Source organism: Marmota marmota, unplaced genomic scaffold (genome assembly GCF_001458135.2).
Source record: "Marmota marmota marmota unplaced genomic scaffold, marMar, whole genome shotgun sequence".
NCBI lineage: Eukaryota > Metazoa > Chordata > Mammalia > Rodentia > Sciuridae > Marmota > Marmota marmota.
In genome coordinates this window covers 10,210,376-10,236,602 of record NW_026000229.1, presented here as the reverse complement: position 1 = coordinate 10,236,602, position 26,227 = coordinate 10,210,376, and the positions used below count along the sequence as shown (strand labels likewise).

General features: G+C 34.2%; 1 protein-coding gene across 10 annotated transcripts in view; it reads right to left on the bottom strand.

Annotated features, from left to right (window-relative positions):
• Myo9a (myosin IXA) overlaps window positions 1-26,227 on the bottom strand; it is a 261,808-nt gene that overhangs the window by 136,057 nt on the left and 99,524 nt on the right. For all 10 annotated transcript variants that reach the window (XR_007343894.1, XM_048793402.1, XM_048793403.1 and 7 more), the window contains exons 13-15: window positions 24,384-24,505; window positions 16,579-16,720; window positions 12,227-12,422 (exon numbers count right to left, since the gene is read on the bottom strand). Coding sequence is in view for 9 of the 10 variants with exons in the window: in XM_048793402.1 (XP_048649359.1) it covers window positions 12,227-12,422; window positions 16,579-16,720; window positions 24,384-24,505 (460 nt within the window). In the remaining variant the exon portion in view is untranslated. The remainder of the gene's footprint in view (window positions 1-12,226; window positions 12,423-16,578; window positions 16,721-24,383; window positions 24,506-26,227) is intronic.

The window sequence follows — 26,227 nt, the reverse complement described above, 5'->3', positions numbered from 1 at the left end:
CTGCAACCTGCACACTCAGAAAAATGAGAAATTATACCCCATCTGATTCAAATGTATGATATGATAAGATCATTGTACTGTCATGTATACTAATTTAAAAAAAAAAGAAAAAAATGTCATTGGGATTTTGAGTGGAATTGCATTAAATCTTTATAGTGTTTAAAAAAAACAATTTGTATATTAGTAAACCATTTTTTAAATAGACTCACTTTTATTGGGTCTGAAATATCATTACCATATAGTTGGCAACACTGATGAAACCCACAAAGAGAAATATACCCAGAACAATTTCCTAAACATTGAAACAATTCTTTCACAAATCCTGTAATTAGCCACACTTGTAGAAATTCCAACAAGTGTACAGTGATTTAAAGTGTGAAGAAAAGCACCACAGAGCAGGGAAAACCAGTAGGATTTTTGAATTTATAAATCTGAATATAAAGCTGGAGAAATTATAGATTACCACCAATTCTTAGGAAAGTGAGGCAGAAATCAGCAACCCAAAGGAAAGGGAAAAGAGCACATTCAAATAAAGACCAAAACCTCAAATCAGTGCTATTTAAACAGTAAGTCACACTAACAATAAAAGGGGGGACTAGTGCTGTAAATATTAGCAATAAATGGATTTAAAAGAGAAGGGTTTCCAGGCTTTGGGAGAACTGTTCACCATTTATTCAAAGATCATTTCTAGTGTTAGGGCATAATGTCCAAATTTAAATAGCCTTGCCTTTAAAATACAAAAGTTTATAATTTAAAAAACAGGTAAATTACATAACACAAATAAGTAAAAGTTCCATTAGTGCTCTTTATTGTATAATTAGGAATTAGATACAAAGTAATAATCTACAAATAGTTCTCAAGACAGAATCATTTTAAAGATTAACCCACTTTTGTCTCATCATCCCAGATTTCGAACACCTATAAAAATTTAAATACAGCATGTTTATATCTTATAAGAATATAGTTATAATGTAATATAAAATAATAAACTCAGGTTTATGATTTCTAATCTATTTTCAATATACCTATGTCAATTTCATTGAAATATTCACAAAATTAAAAGCTTGAATTTAATGGATTAAACAGAGGAAAAGTAATTCAAAGAGGTTTGCAGAGTATTTTTTAATCTCACTGTAATTCCCTAAATTGGATATCTAAATCCAAAGAAAAGGAATTTACATTTAGCAAAGGAAATAAATTTACTACAAATAATAAATCAGGATAACAGTACACACAGAAACAGATTTTTTTCAAAACAAAATGTGTTCAAATGTTTCATATCTACAACAAAAAATAATAAAACATTATATATCATTTGCCCAATGTGAGAATCAACAGCAGTAAATTTTCAATGTTTCAAAAGGAGACAGTTACAACCAAGTTTACCATCATTTCATAACCAAAAGAAACCTCAGTAAAAATACTGTACTCCCTTTGCTACCAGTAATTCCCACTTAATGAGTTGCTTGGAGAACGTATGCTTTAAAAGACTAGCCTGCACTTTGTTTGAAACTCATTTATGGGAGACGAGTTGAGGAAAAAACACCTGGTAAACTCCACTCATACTCTGTCCAAATTGTAATTTTAAGACGTTATCACCAAACTTGCCCTTCCATAACTAATTTGGTAATCTGCTAGTCAGAAATAATTCAAGAAGATTATGACATTAAAGTGCGTTATTAAGAGCTCACTAAATTATAGTATAGAGTTTCCAAAAATCATTCAACAGCCATGGAACTCCCATTTCCCATCTGATCGAACACAGTGTGGCAGTGTCATTTGGATATGAGTACATGTTTATCTATGACTATTTTGTGTCTGAATACATGCCTAAATTAGGTTTTGAATGACCTCCATTTATTTTAAACATTATATTTCCAGACCACAATACTATTTCTATATTTTAATATATTCTTCTTGTTTGTTGTGTGTACCAACTCCTTGTTAAGGAGGTATGATTGTTCTAGGATGGTTTATAAGTATATTTTCAGGAAAGGTTTTTGTTTAGGGGGAAGGAGGAGTTCCAGGAACCGAACTCAAGGGTGCTTAACCACTGAGCCACATCCCCAAGTCCTTTTTATTTTTTCTTTTAAGACAGGGTCTCACTACATTGTTTAGGGCCTTGCTAAATTCTTAAGGTTGAATTTGTAATACTCCTGCCTCAGCCTTTCCAGTTGCATGGATTACAGGCATGTACCACAGCACCCAACTTGTAAAGGTTGTTTTCTAAGGAGTCTCATCAACTCTAGAGGCTTAGTTAGAATTTGCTTATACTAATTCTTAACTGGGATAATTTCTTAGTTTGAGATTATGTATCAAATATATAGTGCAAATTCAGATCCCCATACTTACATATGGTGCAGATGTAAGCCACCGATTTAGTAAAGTTTTTTTTTAACCTTATCTAATAAACTGTAACAGCTAAGATTCCTTTTGTTTCTCTATGCAAGGCCACCAGACAGACTTTTTAAATTACTTGTTCAGTAACAGAAAAGTTCAAGTTCTTTGAGGTTTCTGAACCATGAAACAGAGTCTCAATTTCAGCTCCACAGTATCAGTCAGACTAGAGGCCATGTCTCTGACTCTAATTTGCCTAACTAAATGATATAATGATGTATTTCCTCATGTCTAACTTTTTTCTCATTATATTTTTGACTCATTCAACAGCCTGTTCCCTTGTATTCCTTAATAATAATGTTCATGGTAGGAATATATCGTAATTTGACTATCCATTCTTCCACTGATGGACATTTGTGAGTCGCCATGAATAAAGACACAACTGAACATTCTTTTGTGTGTGGGTTTGTATGTAACAATTTTATTGAAACATAATTCATATATCATACAATCTATATGTAGTTTAAAGTGTACAATTCATTGTTTACTATAATTCAAAGCTATATAATCATCAACCCTCAATCAAGTTTATAATACTTTGATCATTGCAAAAGGATACCCCATTATCTCTTATCATACCCTCAATCTCTTAGTGCCACACCAGCACTAGGAAAATACTAAATCTCTCTACAGATTTGCCTATTCTGGATAATTCTCACAAATAAAATCATACAATATATGGTCTTTTTGTGTTTGACTTCTTTCACAAAGCATACCGATTTCAGCATGTACGAGTACTTTATTCCTTTTTATGGACAAGTACCATTCCATTGAATGGATATACCACATTTTATTTTAACAATTCATTAGTTGATAGACATGTACTGTTTCCACCTGTTGGCTATTATGAATAATGCTGAAAAGAACATGTGACTACACCTTTTTGTTTGGACATCCATCTTCCATTTGGGAGGTGTGTACTTTGGAGAAGAAATCATTGAGTCAAATACAATTTTAAATTTAACTTTCTGAGGAATTGCCAGGCTATTTTACAAAACAGCTGTGCCATTTTACATTTCTACCAGTAACACATAAGGTTTCCAATTTCTCCACATTCTCACCAAAAATTATTATTACCTTTTTTATTTTGCCATCCCAGTGATGTGAAGTGGTATCTCAATACAGGTTCTATTTGCATTTCCCTGATGACATATGATGTTGATCATTTCTTAGTTTATTTATTAGACATCTGCTTATCTTTTGAGTAATGTATTCTCAGATCTTTCTCTCATTTTTAATTAGGTTATTAGTTTCTTATATTTGAGCAGTACTAATTAAATATATATTGTAGATACCAGTTCTTAGTCAGAAATGGGCTGTAATTTCACTCTTAAAAAAAAAAACAAGTTCTTTATCAGAAGTGGGATGTAATTTCACCTTTTTGATGTATTCTTTGAGACATAAAAAATTTATTTGATTAAGTCCAATGCATCCATTTTTTTTTCCCTTTGGTTGCTTGTCCTTCCTTTTGGTGTCATATGGGAGAATGCCTTGCCTAATTCAAATTGAGAAGTTCGAATCCTCCAAGTATTTTATGCCTGCATTGCCAGATCCCTTTCCATATGAATTTGAGGATCAGTTATCAATTTCTGCATAAAGGAAGTTCAAGTTTTGATACGGACTAGCTCAAGTCGGGGTCTATGTCTTCCAATGCATAAACACACTATCTTTCCACTTACTTATGTATTAAGTTTTTTCAATGTTTTGCAATTTTCAGTGTCCAACTCTTAACAACTCTTATCCACATATATTTATGAATGTTGATCATATAATGAAACACTAACCAATATCATTTTCAGGTTGTTCACTGCTGTTATATAAAAATACAACTGATTTTGCATATTGATTTTGTACTCAGAAATCTTATCTCCTCACTTATTAGTTTTAATACTTATGTGTATTCCAAGAATAGTCTACACATTATCATGTTATCTGTGAACAAGACAGTCTCCTTCCTTAAACTCTGGATGTCTTTTATTTCTTATTCTTTGCCTAATTGCCCAACTAAGATTTTTCAGAACAAAATTAAATAAAAGAGGCAGATATCCTTGTTTTTTTTCTCATCATTCCACCATTTAGTATAATAAAAGCTTTGGGTTTTTCATAGATTTCCTGATCAGGTTGAGGATGTTTCCTTCCATTCTTAACTTGTTCAGTGTTTGGGGTTTTGGTTGTTCCCCCCACCCCCACCCCGCCAGTGTTTTGCTTTGTTTTGTTTTAATCATGATTATGTGTTGGCTTTTGTCAAATACTTTTTTCTGTGTTTAGAGTGCAACCATGTGGTTTTTGTCTTTAAATCTACTAACATGGCTTATTATATTATTATTTAATTTTCATTAAATTGAACCAACCTTTCATTCTTCAAACAATTATACTAGGTTATAGTATATAATTTTATCTATTGCTAGATTCAGCTTGCTAGTATTATGTTAAGGATTCTCTTATTCATATTCATAAGGAATGTTTTTTATAGTATTCTTTCCTTGTGATGTATTATTTGGTATTCAGGTGATACTGGCTTTAGAATAAGATGGCAAGTATTTCCTCATATTCTACTTTTTGAAACAATTTATGAAGAACTAGTGTTAATTCTTCAAATATCTGGCAGAATTCATCAGTGAATTCACTTGTCCTGGCTTTTTCTGGTAGGAAATTTGTTTGTTTTTGGTTTATACATTTGATAATTCAATCTCCTTTGTTCCAAACTCATTCAAATTTTGTTTCTTGTGAAGCAGTACTGGTTGGTTTTGTCTTTCTAGGAATTTTTCCATTTCAACTAGTTTCTAATTTGTTGCCATTAATCATTCATGTAACTAACCCTTTGTTACTTCTGAAAAATGAGCAGAAATGTTAACTTCATTACTGAAATTATAATGTGAATCTTCAGTCTGAGGTTGTAGCTCAGTGGTAGAGCACTTGCCTCACATGCATTAAGCCCAGGGTCTGATCCCCAGCACCACATAAAAATAAACAAATAAATAAAGATATTGTGTTCATCTACAACTAAAATACACACACACACACACTTTTTTTTTTAATAATGTGAATCTTCTATTTATTTCATGGTCAATCAAGCTCAATGTTTTCCATTCTGCTTATCTCTTCAGAGAATTTATTTGTTTTTTATGATTTTGTAATTTCTACTTCATTTATTGCATATCTGTTTTGTCCTTCCTTCTGCTTAATGGATTTAGTTTCCTCTCCCTTTATCCCCAAGAATCTTAAGTAGAGTATTGGGACACCACTGAAATTGCTCCTTATTGTTCTAGGGTCCTCTGTTCAATAAGTAAAACCTGTCAGGCCACAAACTGACCAGCAAGAATTAGGATGGACCATGTTTGTTTTTAATCTCCCGTCATAACAAAGTATTTTCCAATTTCATTGTGATTTCTTCTTTGATTCACTACATATTAAGATATTTTTCATCCTTTGTTTCTTTCAATAATGCTTTCCTTTATATTAGACTGATGTTTTTTAGTAAGTATACTTAAATTTTTCTTATAATATTATTTTTAGTTTTTACTCAGTAGTTTCCAAGGCAGTTATCTGGATTAAAATAAAAAAACTTAATTTCAGTAATATATAAAGCCTTTTTCTCCATTCTCTCCCTCCTCCTTTACAGTTTTCTAGTACAAGTTATATTTTTAGAACAGTATGTCCATCAACAGAATGAAAATTACTGCTTTATGCAACTGTCTTTTAAATAAGACTGAAGGGAAGAAAAGTTACAAGTAAAAAAAAATGTATTTATTCTTTTTGTAGTTGCCTGAAATGTTGCTTTTTATTTTTTCATTTGTATCCAATTTACACTTCTCTAGTGTCCTTTCATTTGGACCACAAGAACTCACTTGGTATTTCCTATGGGGCAGGTTTGCTAGTAACAAAGTCATTTAGGATTTATTTTGGGGGGGATGTCTATCATTTTGAAGGACAGTTTTGCTGAAGAATAATAATTCTTCATTAAGTCTTTTTTTCTTTCTAAATTTTGAATGCCACCCAATTACCCTTGGCTCCAATAGTATCTAATGATAAAACCACTTGTTAATCTTCTTGAGAATCCTTTGTACATCATAAGTCACTTTTCTCTCTTGCAAAATGTTCCTAGATATTAGAGAGTTTAATTATTTATGATGCATAAAAAAAATCTAACCTCCTTATAGTTCATGGTGCTTCATGCATTTGTGGATTAATTTGAGGAATTTATAACTATGATATCTTCAAATACTATTTCTATCCCTTTTTCTTCTTTCCTTCTGAACTCCCCGAAGTTGGTATACTTAATGGTGTCCAAAAGGACTTTGCAGTTTTGTTCATTTTGCTTCTTTTTTCCCATGTTCATTAAACTGGATCTCAACTGATCTGTCTTTAAATTCATGGATTCTTCCTTCTACCTGTTCAAATCTACTGTTGAACTCCTCTGGTGAATTTTCATTTCAGTGATTGTACTTTTTTCCAAAGCATATTGGAGGAAAAAAGGAGTTATAAAATATAAACAGGCATGTATACTGTCTCTCATATTTCACTATGTATCTGCAATATATGTAATTTCTAACTCTTTATTAATAACTTCATTGAGACTTTTTTTAAGTTCTTTGTAATCAGTTCCCTTTAGGTCTTTGAACATAATTAAAATAGCTTAAAGTTTTATCTGACTCTCCTAAGGGACAGTTTCTATTGACTCCTTTTTTCCTGTATGGATCATATTTCGGGCTGGGGATATAGCTCAGATGGTAGAGTGCTTGCCTTGCATGCACAAGGCTCTGGGTTCAATCGCCAGCACCACCAAAAAAAAAAAAAAAAAAAAATCCTGAATTGGATCACGCTTCATTTTTTTCTTTGCATGTCTCAAAAAACTGTCAAACACTGGATGTATTAAATTGTATAATGGAGCAACTCTAGGAATCAGATTTTCCTTTATCCCCAGTGTTTGCTGTTGATATTGTTTCTATTTTTTCCTCCCCCTTGACCTGTGACCACAGAAATTTCCACTCACTGAGCTTAATGGTCAGCTAATGACTAACCAGAGATACTCTTACATACCTCAAACCATTAAATCAATAACTATTGGGGTGAACAGTGGCCTTTGTCAAAGATCAATGTATATATATTGAGGCATACCTTCAACACTCAGGTAAGCAGTTTACGACTCTGCTTGCCTTCATTTTCTATTTGCACAGACTCAAGGTTATCCAAAGGTAACAGATCAAGAACTTCCTGGTTTTTCCTGAGCATGCTTAGAGCCCTGGCATGTATAGAGCCCTATAAAGCACATAACCAACTAAATTTTATGGAATATATCAGAACTTTTCAAAGCCATTATGGACATCTCATTTATCTGCTTTTCCTTTTAAGCTGTTTGGTTAGGCCACTGTTCACCCCAATAGTTATCTACTGTCATAGGCAGCTGCAATGTCCAACAATTGATTTTGATTATTTTTCTTATGAATTTTTTAGGCCTTTTTAAAAATTTAAGTTGTATATGGACATGATACCTTTATTTTATTTACTTATTTTTATGTGATGCTGAGGATCAAACCCGGTATCTCACACATGCTGGGCAAGTGGTACACCCCCAGCCCTGATTTTGATTGTTTCTCACAGTGCTTTTGGGCTAAAGGCTGTGGTTCACAGTGGGCAAACTCCAAATTAGGTTGAATAAATTCAGATTTTTAAGTAAAATATTCCAAGAAACAACCCAAAAGGTTGAAGAATTCTCTAGAAATGAGACTATGAAGGAATTCCAAACCCTTCTACTTCCTCCAGTGGTTGCCACTCTGCTAAACTTCATCTTGATTCCAGGGTGCTGGTTTTCAGGGTTACCATGGAGCTGGGGAGGAAGGCCTGTGAATCATGCACATGAAAACACCACAAAGTGCAGTCTTTATTTATAGTTACACAAACACTTTCTAGATTACTATAGCCTTTAATTTCTACAACTCTAACAAAGTTACTCTGAAACTTTTCATTAGTGTTCTTACTGCTTTTATGGAAAAGATTATTTTTGAAAACTTGTACCTATTTCACTAACACATAATCTAAAACTCTTACTCTTAACCTTCTCCAATATACAAATAATTTATAACTAATGATTGGGTTTTTGCTAACCAAATAAGTTTTACCACCTGGTCATCTTTGAAAATAGACCGTCACTAGAATTCTTCTCCCACTTGCAAAAGCAAAAGGGAGCTGATTAGAATTATACAGTTCATTGAATAGGAAGCAGTAGAGATCATATGGAAATCTTAAAACTCTCTACCTGCAGACACTATATGAAAAGCTATAGCTTCTCTCTTTGTTAATGAAGAAAACTGGATAGTACTTTGAACACTCTTGTTCAGACCTCAATACCTTAGCCTACACTTTTTAGACTCACTAAAATGCCTATTTGTCTATGCTTCTATGTAAGTCCAACAGAACCAAATACAGCATCATTGTGCTCTATTCTTCATGATCCTTAAATAGTATTCTCTACTCCAGGTTCTAACCTATTCAGGAGAAGGAAATCAGAGGCAAGTTAAATGACAGAACTCGAATGTCTGTTCTTCATTACCTCATTCACTGCTAACCAAACAAATCATTACTATTTCTCATTCCACCTTGTAGCAAAACAACATGCAGTTACTGAAACTGCCTACTTAATGTGACTCATTTAAGAGTATTTTCTGGTTTCAAACAGGCTGATCACTATCATGAATATTCTACAATTATATTTTTCTCAAATAGGGTAATTGAAATAATTTTATTTATAGACCTTAAAATGGCATTGTTTCCTTTAATTTGGAATTCTGGACAAAAGAAAAAATAACAAAAGTAATCTTTAATCTGGTATTCTCGGCTGTGGCTCAGTCAGCTTAATAAAGAAAAAAGGAGGGAATTACTTCAGAAAATTAGGGAGAGGTTTGTTATTGTTGTTCACTGTTAGGATGCTTCTTTACAATTAGCTCAGAGTTATTTTTAATTAGTGCATATTAATTTTAAATAACGGTAGGTTTCAGGCTGGGGTTGGGGCTCAATGGTAGAGTGCTGGGCTCGCATGCATGGGGCATTGGGTTCAATCCTCAGCACCACATAAATAATAATAAAATAAGTTAAATAAAGGTACTGTGCCCATCTACAACTAAAAAAATTTTTTAAAGTCTTTAAAAAAAAAGAACGGTAGGTTTCATTGTGGCATATTCATGTACACATATAACATACTTTAAAGATACTGAGAGGAAGTAAAAATATACTACATCATCTTTATTAGAATTATCATTTTTGAAGGGGGGTGGTACTAGAATTGAAGTAACTCACAGGCACTTGACCGATGAGCCACATCCCCATCTCTATTTTTTATTTAAAGACAGGGTCTCACTGAGTTGCTTAGTACCTCGCTTTTGCTAAGACTGCTTTGAGCTCTCCATCCTCCTGCCTCAGCCTCCCAAGGGGATGGGACTACAGGCATGTACCACCACCCCCAGCTATAATGGAATTATCATCTTTGAAATCTTATTTGCAAAAGATCTGAACTTGGTTACCTTCTGCCTTGCTTATTTTACTTCTACTTAAATAATCTCTAATTCTCATTTCATCTTAATATGTGTGCATACTATTTATAGATATTATAAAAGTTCTGAAACTATGGCTTAAATAATTTTAACAGTTAATCTGTTAGTTTCCAATGCTATAATATTCTAATTGTATGATGTCCTTTTATTTCAAACTTACCAAAAGATAGCAAAATGCTATGGTGAATGCTGGCAATGGCAATGACACCAATATATTGTAACATTAAAAAAAAAAAATCACTTTCTGGAGTCAATCTCATTAGGCCTCGGAATGCAAATTAACCAGAGTCCTTCTTTTTCTTTTATACAACATGAAATTTCATAGTTTATCCAAGAGGAAAATCTGGGTGTTATGTAGGTTCATTTATTGATCTAGGTGGTAATTTCAGGGGTGATTATTTTTTGTACTCTTTCACTGAGCTATATATGTTTGTTTTATGTACTTTTCTTTATGTGTGTTATATTCTAGAATAAAAGAGTTTTCATATGGAAGCTCTGTAAACCCTTTATTAAACAAGAATCTAAATTCTATCAAGATAGAGAAATTATAAGTTGTCTTTGTTTGTTAGTTGGTGTTGGGGATTGAACCTACAGGCACTTTACTTACTATTGAATTATATTCCCAATCCTTTTTATTTTGAGATAGAGTGTAGTTAGGTTCTGAGGGATCTCACTAAATTGCTGAGGCTGATCTTGAACTTGCAATACTCCTGCCTCAGATTCCAGAGTAATTTATCTTTTCATATTAGTAACACTACATATCAGTCAGGTGTAGTGGCACAGGGCTGTAATCTCAGCTACTTGGGAGGCTGAGGCAAGAGGAGTAAAGTTTGAGATCAACCTGTCACAAAAAAAGAAAAAGAAAAAAAGACCGGGGATGTAGAGTGCCCCTACGGTCAAAGCTAGGTACCACAAATAAAAACAATAATATCACAAATCATTTCCTAATTGATACTATGGATATAAAACAACTAACTTACATAAATAATAGATTTGTGTGAAGTGACATAATTAGTAGTAAAAACAAAGTTTCTTCTTAATCAATAACATCTCAACAGGACACTTAACAAGTCTGAGTAGCTTCATTACAAAGCTATCATAACAAGAAAGAAATCACCTTCAAGGAAAAAAAGTTCTTTTAAGTTTGTTATTGTTGTTGTTTGTTTTTTTAAATACAACCTTTTAGAAAGGGCAAAGCGGTTTGAGGTAGTTCTTTTATTTTTGCAATTCAAGCATGTTACAGTCTCAAAAAAGAAATTAAATTCAATTATTTTGCCTCTCATTTTAAGGACATTATCTCCCAAGTATTATTTATTTCAAATGTTTAAAAGCTGAGTGTAATGTTTTATTGCTAGTACACATCTCAAAAAGCCATATAAGTCAGTCTGAAAATAGGGAAACACATGGGAGTATTCTCATGCTTCTAAAATGAATGTCTCATCTGCATAGAAAACGAAAATCCTCACTGTACAGCAATATTCTAAGACTAGTGCTACAATAAGCAACACTGTGATTACAAATATGCCAACAGGGCTATGAAGTTGCTCTCCCACAGTATGTGAAATGGGATATTTTGTGGTTTAAGGAGGAAACACAGAGAAAATAAATATCATTTCTGAATTTCAAAGTGAAAATCCAATGAACTGAGTTAAGGGTAAGAGAAAAAGAAAATGAATACTTCATAAACAGATTCTTTTCATATATTATCTGGCTTTAACCTCATAATTCTAAAGGTGGTATTAACTCCTCCCTTAGAAAAGAAAGACAATTAAGTCACAAAATCAATCAAGACATGACAGTGTATAGGGGGTTCTTTCCACCGTATTATATTAGCCCCAGGATCCCCCAGGATCCTTTCTTTCTCCTAATTTATACTTTTCATATTAAATTAGGTTTCATTTGTAGTAAGAACTATACATAAGAAAAAAAAAAACAGAGAAAAGCATCAAAATTAAATTCTAAATAAATACTATTACCATTATTACTTCACTTTCTGTTCAAAATCATACCATGACTTACTAAGTGCCCAAGTACCATTATTATACTCAGTATTCCTGTCAAGATTTAGTAATAAAAAAAGTACCAATGCATACCTATACATATATAACACATAAACATTTAATCATATAAAGTTTACTGAACTCACCAGACCTCAAACGTGATGCCAGAATATGTTAAGAAACAAAGCAAATTAAAAATCATTATGAATCTTGTGAACTAAAGGCAAAATAATTAATAAAGAAGAGATGAATCATGGTAGAATACTAGTAACTACTTCTTACCAGTCTTTCTCTGAATGTGTCTTTTCCCAGCTTCCCTGAAAGCAACTATGGCTCTGAAAAAGGCTCGGAGAACTGCCCATCGGAATACAGCCACAGGATCAATTCCAATCATCCCAGAGATAAATGCATTCTTGCTACTTCTCAGAAGAGCTACAATGTCTGGGCGCATATGATCTGTATTTTTTTCCCGAAAATCCTGTGTGAAAAAAGTCTCACTGTTAATAGTGAAAAAGCTATTAAAATTAAGATGATAATGAGTAATATGTTTGAACAGTGATTGAATAAAGACAGAAATGACTTCTGAGTGAAATGTTCATTCTAATTTACTTTATATAGAATATTATACTTTCAGGATTGGTCCCTACTTTCTGTGGTGATGTGCTGGACAAATTAGAAGAAAAGCAGTAAAAAGGTAAGAGTGATGAAAATTTAGGCAAATCAACAGGACTTAGGCTCTTTGAGCTTGAGTTAAGGGTTTTAACTTTATTTTATTCAAGCATAAAGGTCAATGGCAACAGCCAAGTGGTGTTGTATAAACATTTATTGATACATAGGAAATGAATAGCACAAAGAATGGAAAAGGGGAGAACAGACATAATAATAGAGAAGAGCTCACAGTGACTTGGACAAGCAGGTTGTCAAAGAAGAAATGAAAAAGAATTACCATGTTTGAGATACATTAAGAGGTAAAAGCAAAGAATCTGCTGATAGTAAGAGAATGAGGAAATTAAGTTAATACTTCTATTTGGGGTTTGAGGAGCTATGTGGATGGAGATGCCATATACTGAGATACATAAGACTAGAGAAAGAACGTTCAAAAGAAGATCAACAGAAAAAAATTTGTCCAAGTGAAGTTTGAGATGGTAAGGATAAATAATAGTAGGTAACGTTTACTGAGAGGTTACCGTGTGACTGGCACTCTTCTATACACTTTCTATACATTGTCTCAATCCTAAAAACCCATTTGAGACCAATATTATTATCCCTACTTTATAAATGAGAAAAGTGAGTTAGAGAGGAGAAGTACTCTGGCCCCTGTCACAGTAAGTGGAAGAGTGGAAGTCAAACACAACCAATCACAACCACTATGCTATGTCAGTATACAGACACTATGTAGGCAGATAGCTATGAGTCTTAGTCCTAGGGGGATTTCATAAAATATAACTGGATATTATCAGCATTTTAAAGAATAAGATTAGCTATGGTCTATAAACAGGCAAAAGAAACAACCTGCCAGAGCACAGAGGTTTTAAGAGAGAGAATACAAGAAAATGGATTAAAATGTTCCACACAAATACAGGGAGATCAAGAAGCTTACACCAAGGAAACAAGGGCCCAGAAGAATACAAAGAGTCTAGGCACTGACAACAATCTTACAACTATATTCACACTAAAATAGGATTTTAAAAATATGATGAGCTTCACAAAATAGCTCTAAGTAAAAACTCTACAAGGAACACACTTAGTATAATGTCATTTATTGTCATACAGAGAAATCCACCTGGACTCTATTAAACATTTAATCATATAAAGTTCACTGAACTCATCAGACCTCAAACATGATGCCAGAATATGTTAAGAAACAATGCAAATTAAAAATCATTATGAATCTTGTGAATTAAAGGCAAAATAATTAATAAATAAGAGATGAATCATGGTAGAATACTAGTAACTACTGCTTACCAGTCTTTCTCTGAATGTGTCTTATGCTTTCCTAATTCTTTATTCTTCTAAAAACAAGGGAAATGGGTAAACAAGCCAGGATCTTGACCGTTGGCTTGTCCCTAAATATACTTAGAGCAAAAGTATATATTATTAAAAAAGTAAAACTGGGTTTTCTTTTTTGGGGGGGACTGCAGAGTGGTTAACCAGGGATTGAACTCAGGGGTAGTTGACCACTGAGCCACATTCCCAACCCTATTTTATATTTTATGTAGAGACAGGGTCTCACTGAGTTGCTTAGCGTCTCACTTTTATTGAGGCTGGCTTTGAACCCATGATCTTCCTGCCTCAGCCTCCCAAGCTACTGGGATTACAGGTGTGTGCCATTGTGCCTGACTTTTTATTTTACTTTTTAAACGATCAAAATTATTCCTTCCTATCTATTCCACCTCAGGATATGATATCTCCAATTAACCCATCAGCTCTAACCAGTTATCACTTATCATCTAGAACATAAATAACGTATATAGATGGTATCTCCTTCCCCAACTCTGTTGCCATTTCAGTGATTTGGTTGTTTGGTTTTCTAGTGGTGGACCGGGGTGTGGGGGTGCTAGGGATCGAACCCATAGGTGTGTTACCACTGAGCCACATCCAAAGTCCTTTTTATTTTTTTGAGGCAGGGTCTCACTAAGTTACTGAGAATGGCCTTAAACTTGCAATTCTCCCGCCTCAACCTCCTGAATCATTGGGATTAGAGGTGTGCTCCACTGTACCAAGCATTCCTGGGGTTTATCTTAACATTTCATCCCAATTAAAAAAAAAGAAAGAGGAAACGCTACCTAATTTATCTCCCAGATTCTACTCTTGCCCCTTATTATGCCTCTTCCTCAAAATAATCAAAACAGTCTTTTCTTCTTCTTCTTCTTCTTCTTTTCTGGCAGTGCTGTGAATTGAACCTAGAGCTTTGTGCATGCTAGGAAAGCACTCTACAACAGAGCTATAACCCCACCCTGCACAGCAGCAGTCTTTTAACAACACAAATCAGATCTTCTGCTTAAAATCTTTTCATAGCTCCCTACAATAAAAACCAAACTCAATAAAAATCAAACTCCTTTAACTTGGCCTAGAAGCCCTTAAGAATTAACCTGCTGTCTTACTCTGAATTCATTTCACATCACTATTTCTTTTTGTTCCTTTCATTCTAGCAGCACTGACCAGTTTTCATTTATTTCAACATATCAGACTCTTCCTTATTCCATGGCCTGTACTTCTTCATCCCAACTCCTCATCAAGGTAAATTTACTTCAGGTCATCTCTCAAAAATTAAAAAGTTTCTTAGAGAGGTGGTTCATGGCTCCACACCACTACATTACTACTTTTTCTCACAGAACCCATTCATTTATTTATAGCATGTAGCCCATTTACCAATATTTCATACACAATCATATGTATGTATACACAGAGTCAGGAACATTTCTGTCTAGTTAATCACTAAATCATTCCAAACACTAGGCACAGGGTCTGATGCATGGTCTATGTTCAATAAGCACCTCTTAAATAAATAAATCAGTACACTTGATGAGTAAATTAAAAATACTCACCCTGAGATCAAAGAAAAAAATTGTATTGCTCCACTATCATTCATATCACCACTGTCTTGCATGGAAACCAAGTGTCTTAAGACACAGGCTTAAATTTCAAATGGTTGAATAATAGGTTCATCAGTTTTAAATCAGAAATGGATGAAATCATGAAGTTTCCCCTTTCAGGAGGTAGGAGTTCATTAGGAGTACAAGCTCACAAATACCTAATAGTACATGAAGACATAAGGCCTCTGTCAGCCCTATGTGTATAAAGAAGGGGAAAATTCAGTAAAGTATGTGGACATATGGATGAACATATGGGTTTGAGATATACAGTTATCTATTCTTTCAGATCAAAAAGTTTATTGTTTAGCTAAACTATGGAACCAACCTAGGTACCCTTCAACAGATGAATGGATAAAGAAAATGTGGTATACATATGCAATGGAATATTACTCAGCCTTAAAGAATAAAATTATGGGATTTGCCAGTAAAGGGATGGAGCTAGAGAATAGCATGCTAAGCAAAATAAGCCAATCCCAAAGAACCAAAGGCCAAATGTTTTCTCTTATATGTGGATGCTAATTCGTTGGGGGAGGGTTGCTAGAGAAGAATAGACGTACTTTGGGTTAGATGGGGGAATAAAGGGAGGGGAGGGCGTATGGGGGTAGAAGGATAATAGAGTGAATCAGACATTACTATGCTATGTGCATATATGATTACATGACCAGTGTAATTCCATATCATGTACAACCAGAAGAATGAGAAGTTATACTCCCTTTATGTATAATGTGTCAAAATGCATTCTACTATTATGTATAACTAATTAGAATTTTAAAAGTTTATTGTTTATTAGAATGGACGGACATCAGATTACATGCAGAAGGAAACCAACAAAAACCTGAGAAAGTAATGTACTGAAAAGCATAAATCTATTAGTATCTAATATTATCTCTATTAGTAGAATCTAACATTATCCTAATGTCTCCAAATGTTACTAATTGTAAGCCTCCAAAAACTACAGGGGGTAGTGTGCCAGAAAAAGAAACAAAGTCAAGAACACACCTCTGCCCTTAAAGTACATTCATTGAAAAATCAACTGACCTTTACTCCATATTTTACTTTTCCAGCATAGTGTTTTATGGTGAAAGCAGGCTCCATCACAGCTGGAAATTCAATGTAAGAATTCTCTTCATGTTGATGCTTAAACTTGTCTAGCAATGTCTGATTTGTTGCCTGTGGAAAACTGAATTTATGAGGAAAAAAAAAACACAAAAAAATAGAAGAAAGATGCAGTAATCAGTATTGCCTATTAAAAAACACATTACATTGCTATCTAATACATTTAGCACCTTACAAAGAGTTTTTGCCTATACTATCAAATCTGATTCTCATAATAAGCTAGAAGAGAGTATAATATGGATTGCTGTTCCTATATTATAGATGAGGGATAAAAAGTTATGGTTTGCCCATACTCAGATTCTGCAATTAACCTGAGAAATTAATTCAGGTCATTACATATTTGTTTAGGTTTCACTGTGTTGCATTACTGTAAAACCCAAAGGAAAATAAACCCCACCAAAAGGAAATAATTTCTTATTCTTAAATAGGTCATTAAAATTCACATTCTTTTGTTTTCCTATTTATTGGCACATAAATGGTCACAATTTTCTTATCTATACCTGTTATTACATTTCTTATTAAATCTATTACTATTTTAAATATACATCAATAGGTTTGTATTCATTGGTTGGATTCAATGAGCATTTCAAGGTCAAAAATCACACAAATAATATCTATTAAGAATTGCATAATAGGGGCTGGAGTTGTGGCTCAATGTAGAGCACTTGCCTGGCATGTGTGAGGCCCTGGGTTTGATCCTCAGCACACATATAAATAAATTAATTAAATAAATAAAAGATCCACTTACAACTTTAAAAAAAGAATTGCAAAATAGAAACATAGGAACATAAACATTTAGAAGAAGAAAAATAAGCAGTGATGGGGAACAACAGAAAGGTTATTAGGAGGCTAGCTGTTAAAAAGTTAGGTGTAAACTATTAGGTAGGAGTTTCAAATAGAGGAAATATCACTGACAGGAAAAGTAGAAAATATATCTTTCAGAAATAGTATAAAAGAAACTGAAATAATGAGCAATAATGTGCCATGAGGTTGTAAAGACAAATCCCAAATCTAATGTGTAAAAATGATTCTTAAATTACTACAAAATGGTTAATTATATACTGTGTACTCAAATCAGAAAAGAGCATCACCTTTGGTGTTAGATAATCTTAGTTTAAATTACCAGTTCTATCAGTGATCTTGGGCAAGATAGGTAGCCTTTCAGAACTTTAAATTTAAATACCAGAAATGATCTCATGACCCATAAAGTGAGTATAATAACAGGTATAATACTGTTAGTAGAATCAAATAATACTAGTAAAAAAAAAAATCTGACACTACCTGGCATTTTATAGGGAGTACATAAATATTATCAGCTTTTTTATGTTGCCAACACTGCCAAGTCACCTTGGCCTGTTTTTACAGGACAGTCCAATTTCACATCCCCTTTTCTAAAACAGATTTGTTCCAGAAGAAGACAGATTAGGCTCATTTTCTGAAAGCCCTATTAAGTATAGGAAAAGGTTCACACGTCTGACTCAGACTTAACCACCTTACTTGGGCAGATGTTTACTATATCCTAGCTTCCTGATGAACGTGCGCGTATTTTGCAGGTGGCTAAAGAACATGCCAACCTCCTCCATGTCCAAAGCCTCCTTACTCATCCTGCAGGAGATGCTGCCATCCCGATAGCTAAATCTAATTGGACATACCAACCCCAAGACACCGGGGTCACTAGACTCCAACACATGATTACTTGCTTCCTTGAAGGCATGACAAAAAATTCTAATACCCAGGTTAATCATGACAAGATAAGGGAAATCACCCAGGGACCTGACGAAAACCCTGCCCTCTTTTTGGCTCAACTTACTGAAGCTATTACCAAATATACCATCCCAGATCTTGATACTCCTGCTGGTACTCTCTTTCTCCATGTCCAGTTTATAAGTGGGTCTGCACCTGATATCCATAAAAAATTTAGAGGAGAACTCAGAGACTCCTCAGCAGTAGCCTTGTAGATGTTGTTTTCATGGTTTTTAACAATAGAGAAGACGAGGCCAAAAAGGAGAAAGGAAAGTATCTTAAAGCTAAATATCACCTCCTGGCTGGCTTGCCACACAATTCCCCCATCCTCGGAGTAAAGAAACCCAATGGCCAATTTTGGCTAGTACAGGACTTCAGGAAAATCAAAGAGGCAGTTGTCCCCACATATCCTGTAGTACTCAATCCCTATACCTTTTTATCTCCTATCCCATCCTCCACCACCACCCATTTCTCAGTGTTAGACCTCAAGAATGCTTTTCTTACTGTACCCCTCTCTTAACTCTAAACCACCAGGGTCTCCATGTCCTCTTCTAGAACTCTAAAAGGAGGGGATCTCCCTAATTTGTCTCTTCTCAGCAGAAGGCAGCCAGACTTGATATCAACACCCCAATTTATTATCCCCTTTCAGAGTCTGGAATGAAGGAATTTATTATCCCCTTTCAGAGTCTGGAATGATGAAAAATAACATCACCCAAGACAGCCCCCAGGAAGAAAAGAGGACAGTGTGGCCTGGGAGGAAGGAGGGGGGAATAAGGCAAACATTCATCCTTTCCCAGTGATAATGGGTCCTGAGGGAAGAGATAAACACACTAAGCCATGGATTTTCACCCTTTCCCATTGTTGATGAGTCCTGGAAGGAGAAAAGCAAATACTGAAGTTCTAGGAAACAATGGATTCTGGAGCAAGAAGATAAGCAATGAGCACCAAGCTCTGGGCTTTTATCCTTTCCCAGTAACACTGAGTCCTGGAGGGGACAGAAAACAAATGGGCTCTGGGCTCTAAATTTTTATCCCAATTTCAAGCATTTACAACTGTTTCCCTGAGTTAGAATGAGTTTTGAGTTTTTACAACTGTTTTCCTGAGTTAAGATTTTTTACCTGACTGCCCAAGTTTTTAATGATTAAGTCACACTAAACATTCTGCAATGATTAACTCTCATTAAGACCTATAAAAAGCAGACCCCTCTTATAACCAGTGCCCATTTTCTCCCTTGAAAATATGCCATGTGCCATTCCGCCAATGCTTAATAAAGACAGCTTGCTGATCTGTTTGAGGTCTGCTCCCTTCTCAGTTATTTGGGCTTATATTATGGCTTCCTAAAAACATCTCCATTATAAGCTTGCTCTAAAATTCTAAAACAATTCTAGAATGCATTATAATCCTTAGGATTTCAAGCACACACCAGAAACAGCCTCTATAATATTCTTTTCAATTCCAATCTTACCTTGTTTCAAGTCACCCTAATCATGTGACTTTCCTAGTCAGAAAATTTATGGATCAAAAGCAAAGAAACTGAATGATTCCAAACAACTAAAACTAGACAAACCTAACCTCTGCAAATGTTTCACTACTTCATAACAGAATGCTTCTCTCTTCTAGCAGCATACTCAGCTTACCTCACTGTCTCTAACTCCGTTTAGAGTTAAGAGGGGTATAGTAAGAAAAGCATTCTTCAGGATTTATTTGCCTTCTAATACTCCAAGTACTTTAAAAGCTTATGTTTTTCTCTTACTTAAAGTGAAAAAAGGAAGGGGGATAGATAGGAGAAGTCTTTACTCCAAATCAAGAAAGATGGAAAGAAAAGCTCTCCACAGGTCCTACATTCAACAAACATTTGTGGTATATATATCAAGAGGGCAAATCAGACATTATTGCTCATTTTAAAGCTCTTATCTCATGTTCCCCAAAGGCTATGAACAAGGGTAGCCTGAGAAGTACTTCTAGAGCTTTCAGAACTAGCAATGCATGGACTCTACTTACTGATTCTGAATTAACTGATCAAGAATGGTGACCTAGAAAGCATTCATAAATTCAGAAGATAATTCTTATTAGTAGACAGGATTGACAAAATGCTGCCCTAAATAAATGTTCTAATCTTAACTTCAGACTCTGTTAAAATACAGATTCTTATTCAACAGGTATGGGTTGGAAGCCTGAGATTTTCATATTTCTAACGAGTTTCAAGGTTCTCTACCGCTGCTGTCAGCAACGCCTTTTGAGTTCTACAGGAAAGACTAGTAACATTGCTAACATCCTATTCATCATACATTAACTCTGAGACTTTGCTTGCACTATTTCTTCCTCCTAAATGCCTTCTACAGAACCTAACTTAAATAATGTGCTCAACATCACAGCCAGTAGGTAGCACACACAAGATTAACCTAGATTTTGTGTGATTCCTACAAGTAGAGCATCATAAACAAAATGCATGAAGTCGGAATATCACTAAGGATAATTTTCTTTTCTTTTTTTAGGATTTTTTTTTTATTGGTTGTTCAAAACATTATAAAGCTCTTGACATATCATATTTCATACATTAGATTCAAGTTGGTTATGAACTCCCAATTTTACCCCAAATACAGATTGCAGAATCACATCGGTTACACATCCACATTTTTACATAATGCCCTATTAGTAACTGTTGTATTCTGCTACCTTTCCTATCCTCTACTATCCCCCCTCCCTCCCCTCCCATCTTCTCTCTCTACCCCATCCACTGTAATTCATTTCTCTCCTTGTTTATTTTCCCATTCCCCTCACCTCTTATATGTAGTTTTGTATAACAATGAGGGTCTCCCTCCATTACCATGCAATTTCCCTTTTCTCTCCCTTTCCATCCCACCTCATGTATCTGTTTAATGTTAATCTTTTCTTCCTGCTCTTCCTCCCTGCTCTGTTCTTAGTTGCTCTCATTATATCAAAGAAGACATTTGGTATTTGTTTTTTAGGGATTGGCTAGCTTCACTAAGCATAATCTGCTCTAGTGCCATCCATTTCCCTGCAAATTCCATGATTTTGTCATTTTTTAGTGCTGCGTAATACTCCATGGTGTATAAATGCCACATTTTTTTTATCCATTCATCTATTGAAGGGCATCTAGGTTGATTCCAGAGTCTAGCTATTGTGAATTGTGCTGCTATGAACATCNAAAAAAAAAAAAAAAAAAAAAAAGGTACTGGACTGGCTCATTTACAAAGTAAAGAAATTAAAATAATGTTTTTAAAATTTTTCATGGTGGTCTGAATACAAACATAATTGAAGAGATGATTAAAAGATTATTTAATCCAGTCTCCTACCTACAACAATATCCTCAAAGATAATCCAGAATTATTATTTCTAATGAGGAATTTTTTACTTCTTGAAGCAGATACTAATCAGCTCTAATAATCAGAAAATTTGTTTCTTTTTATTGGGCTAAATTTGTCATTTCAATTTATGTGGCTTGAGTGACAACAAAGAGGTGACATTCCCTTTATTGATCAAAACTTAAATCTATGATCTAGGCATGGTGATGCACACCTATAAACTCAGCTACTTGGGAGACTGACGTAGTAGGATTGTGAATTTGAGGCCAGACTGGGCCACTCTGTCTCAAAAACAAAAAGGGCTGCAGATGTAGCTCAGTGGTCAAGTGCCCCTAGGTTCTATTCCCAGTATCACAAAAAGCAAACAAAAAATACATCTATGTTAGGTAGAAATTGGCCAGAAATATACAATCTTTTTATAGTAAGATGTGCATTTAATGAAATGTTGCTTAAAGAATGGTGAGGTAATGAGCCCTTTGTTCTATTCATGTTTTAATTATACAGTCATTACATCAATTGCTGTTGACAAATGTGACAGAGTAGATAGCAGCAGCATTTCCTGTTTGCATGCAAGAAAACTGAAGAGCCAGGCATGGTGGTGCATGTGACTCTGGAGGCTGAGGCAGGAGGATTACAAGTTAGAGGACAGCCTCAGCAACTTAGGCCCAAAGCAACTTAGTGAGACCCTGTCTCAAAATAAAAAATACAAAGAGCTGAGGATATAGCTCAGTGGTAAACCATATCTGTGTTCAATCCCCAGCACCAAAAGGGAAAAAAAAAAAAAGGAGATTTGCAGAGAGTAGGTAATAGAGATAGGATATAAATCCTCGACTTATGGCTCTAAAACTGCACCATTTGGGGAAAGTAATCTTATTCAATACTTCAAAGTACAACCTTATTAATCAGAAATAGCTGGAGGGTTTGAATCTTGAAATCTGACTTACAAACCATATGATCTTTCACTTAAAGTGCTTAAAACATACTTGTTGCTCTAAATATCTCAGACAAAAAGAACTGCTTATCATTTCATTATCAACTACCAAAATTATTAGTTCTGAATACTAAATATTAAAATTAACTATGATTTAAAAGATTTCTCCAATAAATACTAGAGGTAAACTATGCAACCAGAATTAGGAATTACTGACCTTACAATTTTATAAGAGATAATAATCATTTCTGGGAATAGAGAGCAATACCAAGAATACTCTGCATAGAAAATTAAAATATTTTTATTTTTGTTGACTACACTTTAATTCATTTAGAATAACAGAAACATATTAGTGGTACAGTGGGTTAGGGTGGATACTAGACATAAACTCTTAGCAATTTCTTTCCACTATATTTTTCATTCTGCAATCTTACTATTTTCATGTAGCAATTCTGTGTGTTTATGGCATATTAATAGAGTGACATAACTTTTACAAAAATAGGATATTTCTGAGAAGAAAGGACTCACTTTTATTAACTAGACAACAAGTATAAACTTTTAATTGCCCCATGATCCCATGAAAACCTGATGTATACTCTTTCATCCTATGACAATAAATTTTCAATATTTTCTATCATAGCTTAATGGGTATAATATTAAATTAGGAATCAGGTAAGTTAATTCAATTTCTAAATTTGTTACTGAAGAGTTGTTTAAAAATCTACACAATCTCCTCATTTCAGTTTCTTCAATTCTAGGTTTGCCATCTGTTATGATAAATATGAGGAGTTTGATGTGAAGTATCCACTGAAAAGCTCACTTGGCAATGCAGGCATGTTCAGAGGTGAGATGATTAGATCATAAAAGTTGTGATTCATCAGTGGATTAATCACTTAATGGATTAACAATCTGAATGGATTACTTGGTGATAATCACAGACAGGTGGGGCGAAGCTAGAAGAAGAAAGTTACTGAGGGTGTGTCCTTGGAGATTTTATTTTGTCTCTGGCTCCTCAAAGTACCCTCTCTCTCTGCTTCCTGGCTGCCATGCACTGGGCAGTTTTCCCCTGCCATGTCCTTCCTTCATGATGTTCCACCTCACCTCAGGTCCACAGAATAGAGTCAGCCAAAAATGGGCTGAACCTCTAAAACTGAGAGCAAGTTTTCCTCCTCTAAGTTGTTCTTGTCAGGAATTGGTCAAAGCAACAAAAAACTAACACCATTTTGTAGGCTAATTTAACTATAAATCATCTTTTTAAATATCAGACATTAATCTGGAGGATGCTACAGCATATGAAGCTTTCAGAGGTTTATATTTAAGACTGCTATACTGAACAGTATAGACTAGAAAATATTTGGCATATATTGCCATTTATCACCAACACAGTCATGACAGGCATCATGAATATATCATGATATCCTTTTTTACTAAACATGAAAACTGCAAATACATCTCATAAATAAAAATTCAAAAAGAACAGAACACACAACAAAAAAAATAAAATACATCAACAAATCTAACATCAAACTCTGTCAAAATAACTGCAAAAAATAAAAAATAAATTCAGTAGTGAAATTCAGCCTATTTATCAAGAAATGCAAATATTTAATAACTGCATACAACAGAACCTTTAGCCCCTTACTTGGAAATATAAGGAGAAAGTTTAAACTTAAGAAGGCATAAAAAGCCCAATGGCCAATAACAATATTGAAAAGAACCATACTTACTTGCTTTCTTCATCCAAAAGATGGAGCAGTCCTGTTGGTTTTTTGCTAATAAGATTTATGCAACAAGTATTATCAATATAATCAATATTATGCCAACTGATACCTTCAGTTCTATATTCCTCCTAGGAAAATCAAACAACAAAATAATAATTTATTCATCTTACAGAAAATGATAGGCATATGATAACAAGGACTGAAAAGTAAAGTCTGTTTTTTCTTTTAAAATCACAATCCATATAATGGAAAGATGCTTATTAATCAGCTTACTAATCTTAATACAGTGTCTCTGTTTCTTTACATTGAGCAAAGTAAGAAAGCCCATCCAGTGGCACACTCCTGTAAACCCAGCTACTCAAGAGGCTGAAGCAGGAAGACTGCAAATTTGAGGCCAGCTGCCGCAACTTGGTGAGATTCTGTCTCAAAAAGAATTACAGAGGCAACCAAATTTTGCGGTTAGAATCCTATTTCTGAAACTTCTCTAAGCAAGACTTAGGCCTGGTGTTTAGTCACACCATATGATTACTCCATTAAGGAAAATACACAAGTAAGAAGCCTAATTTCCCCTACATAATTCTAAACTACCAAAAGGACTGCATTTGTTGGATCATCAACAATTAATTTAATAAAATAGAATTCCTCAGGAAAGTGGGAAGTCACTCACAAATCATGTGGAATTCATATACTGAATTTTGGCAAAAGAAAAATCTTTTGTACATTTTTACTTTAACAAAAAGGCCTCAAATTTCAAGGTTAAAAACCCCAAAACTCAGGTCTTGAGCAGCTACAGTAAAACCCTTGTACAAAGCACCCATTTTTCCTTACTCTTTTTACTGGGAAATACTTTTTTATTTGTCCCTATGAAACTTTCACCTTAAATTAATTACTCTAATTAGGAAAGTATTAATTATTTTCTCTTAAAATGTTCACAAGAGTAGAATTTTTATTAAAAGGTCACCCCCAGTGGTAAGAAAGCACCACTTACCACCCTGCCATTCTACCTTTTTGTAGCATGGATAGCAAGCATACTAGTTAAACAAGAGCATTAGGATTTTTACACATTATAGTCCTTAGTCCCCTTCCAAATGAACATTCAGACTCTCTTACCCAATGCCAGCTTCTAATATATTTGGTAAGATTTGTTTACAGATATTATCTAAATAAACTCACACAATACATAATTGTTTTTGTCTGACTTTTTGGCTCAATTTAGGTTTCAGAGACATACATTTTGTTAGAAGCCACTCAAAGTTCATTCATTTTAATTGCTATAGGAAAGAGGTCATAAAAAACATAATCACTCATTTATGTACTGTCTATATGTTGTGTATTTTCTCAATGTAACTGCAAAGTTGAAACCATGTTGTTCAAAAAAACCAAAAGGACCTATTTAATCTCATTCTTTTCAGAAATTGTATGCCAAACTGACACAGAATGTTACTCCTCAAACTTTAATGCATAGCAGTATCATATGGAAGGCTTGTTAAAACACAGTCAATTGGGCCTCATCCCAAGAATTTCTGAATTAAACAGGTATAGGAATACACTTAGGGTTTTATTTCTCACAAGTTCCCTGGATATGTTGATGCTAAAAGGAGAAGAGGAGAAACAACATTTTGATTTTGAGAACTAATTCTGTAGAGTATTCCACTGTATTTACATATAACAACTTATTCATCGATTCTCCTTTGGCAGATGTTACTTTTACTTCTAATTTTTGGCCATTAAAAATAAGGCCATTGGGATTGGGGATATAGCTCAGTTGGTAGAGTGCTTGCCTTGCACGAACAAGGCTCTGGGTTTAATCCCCAACACCAAAAAAAAAAAAAAAAAAAAAAAAAAAAAAA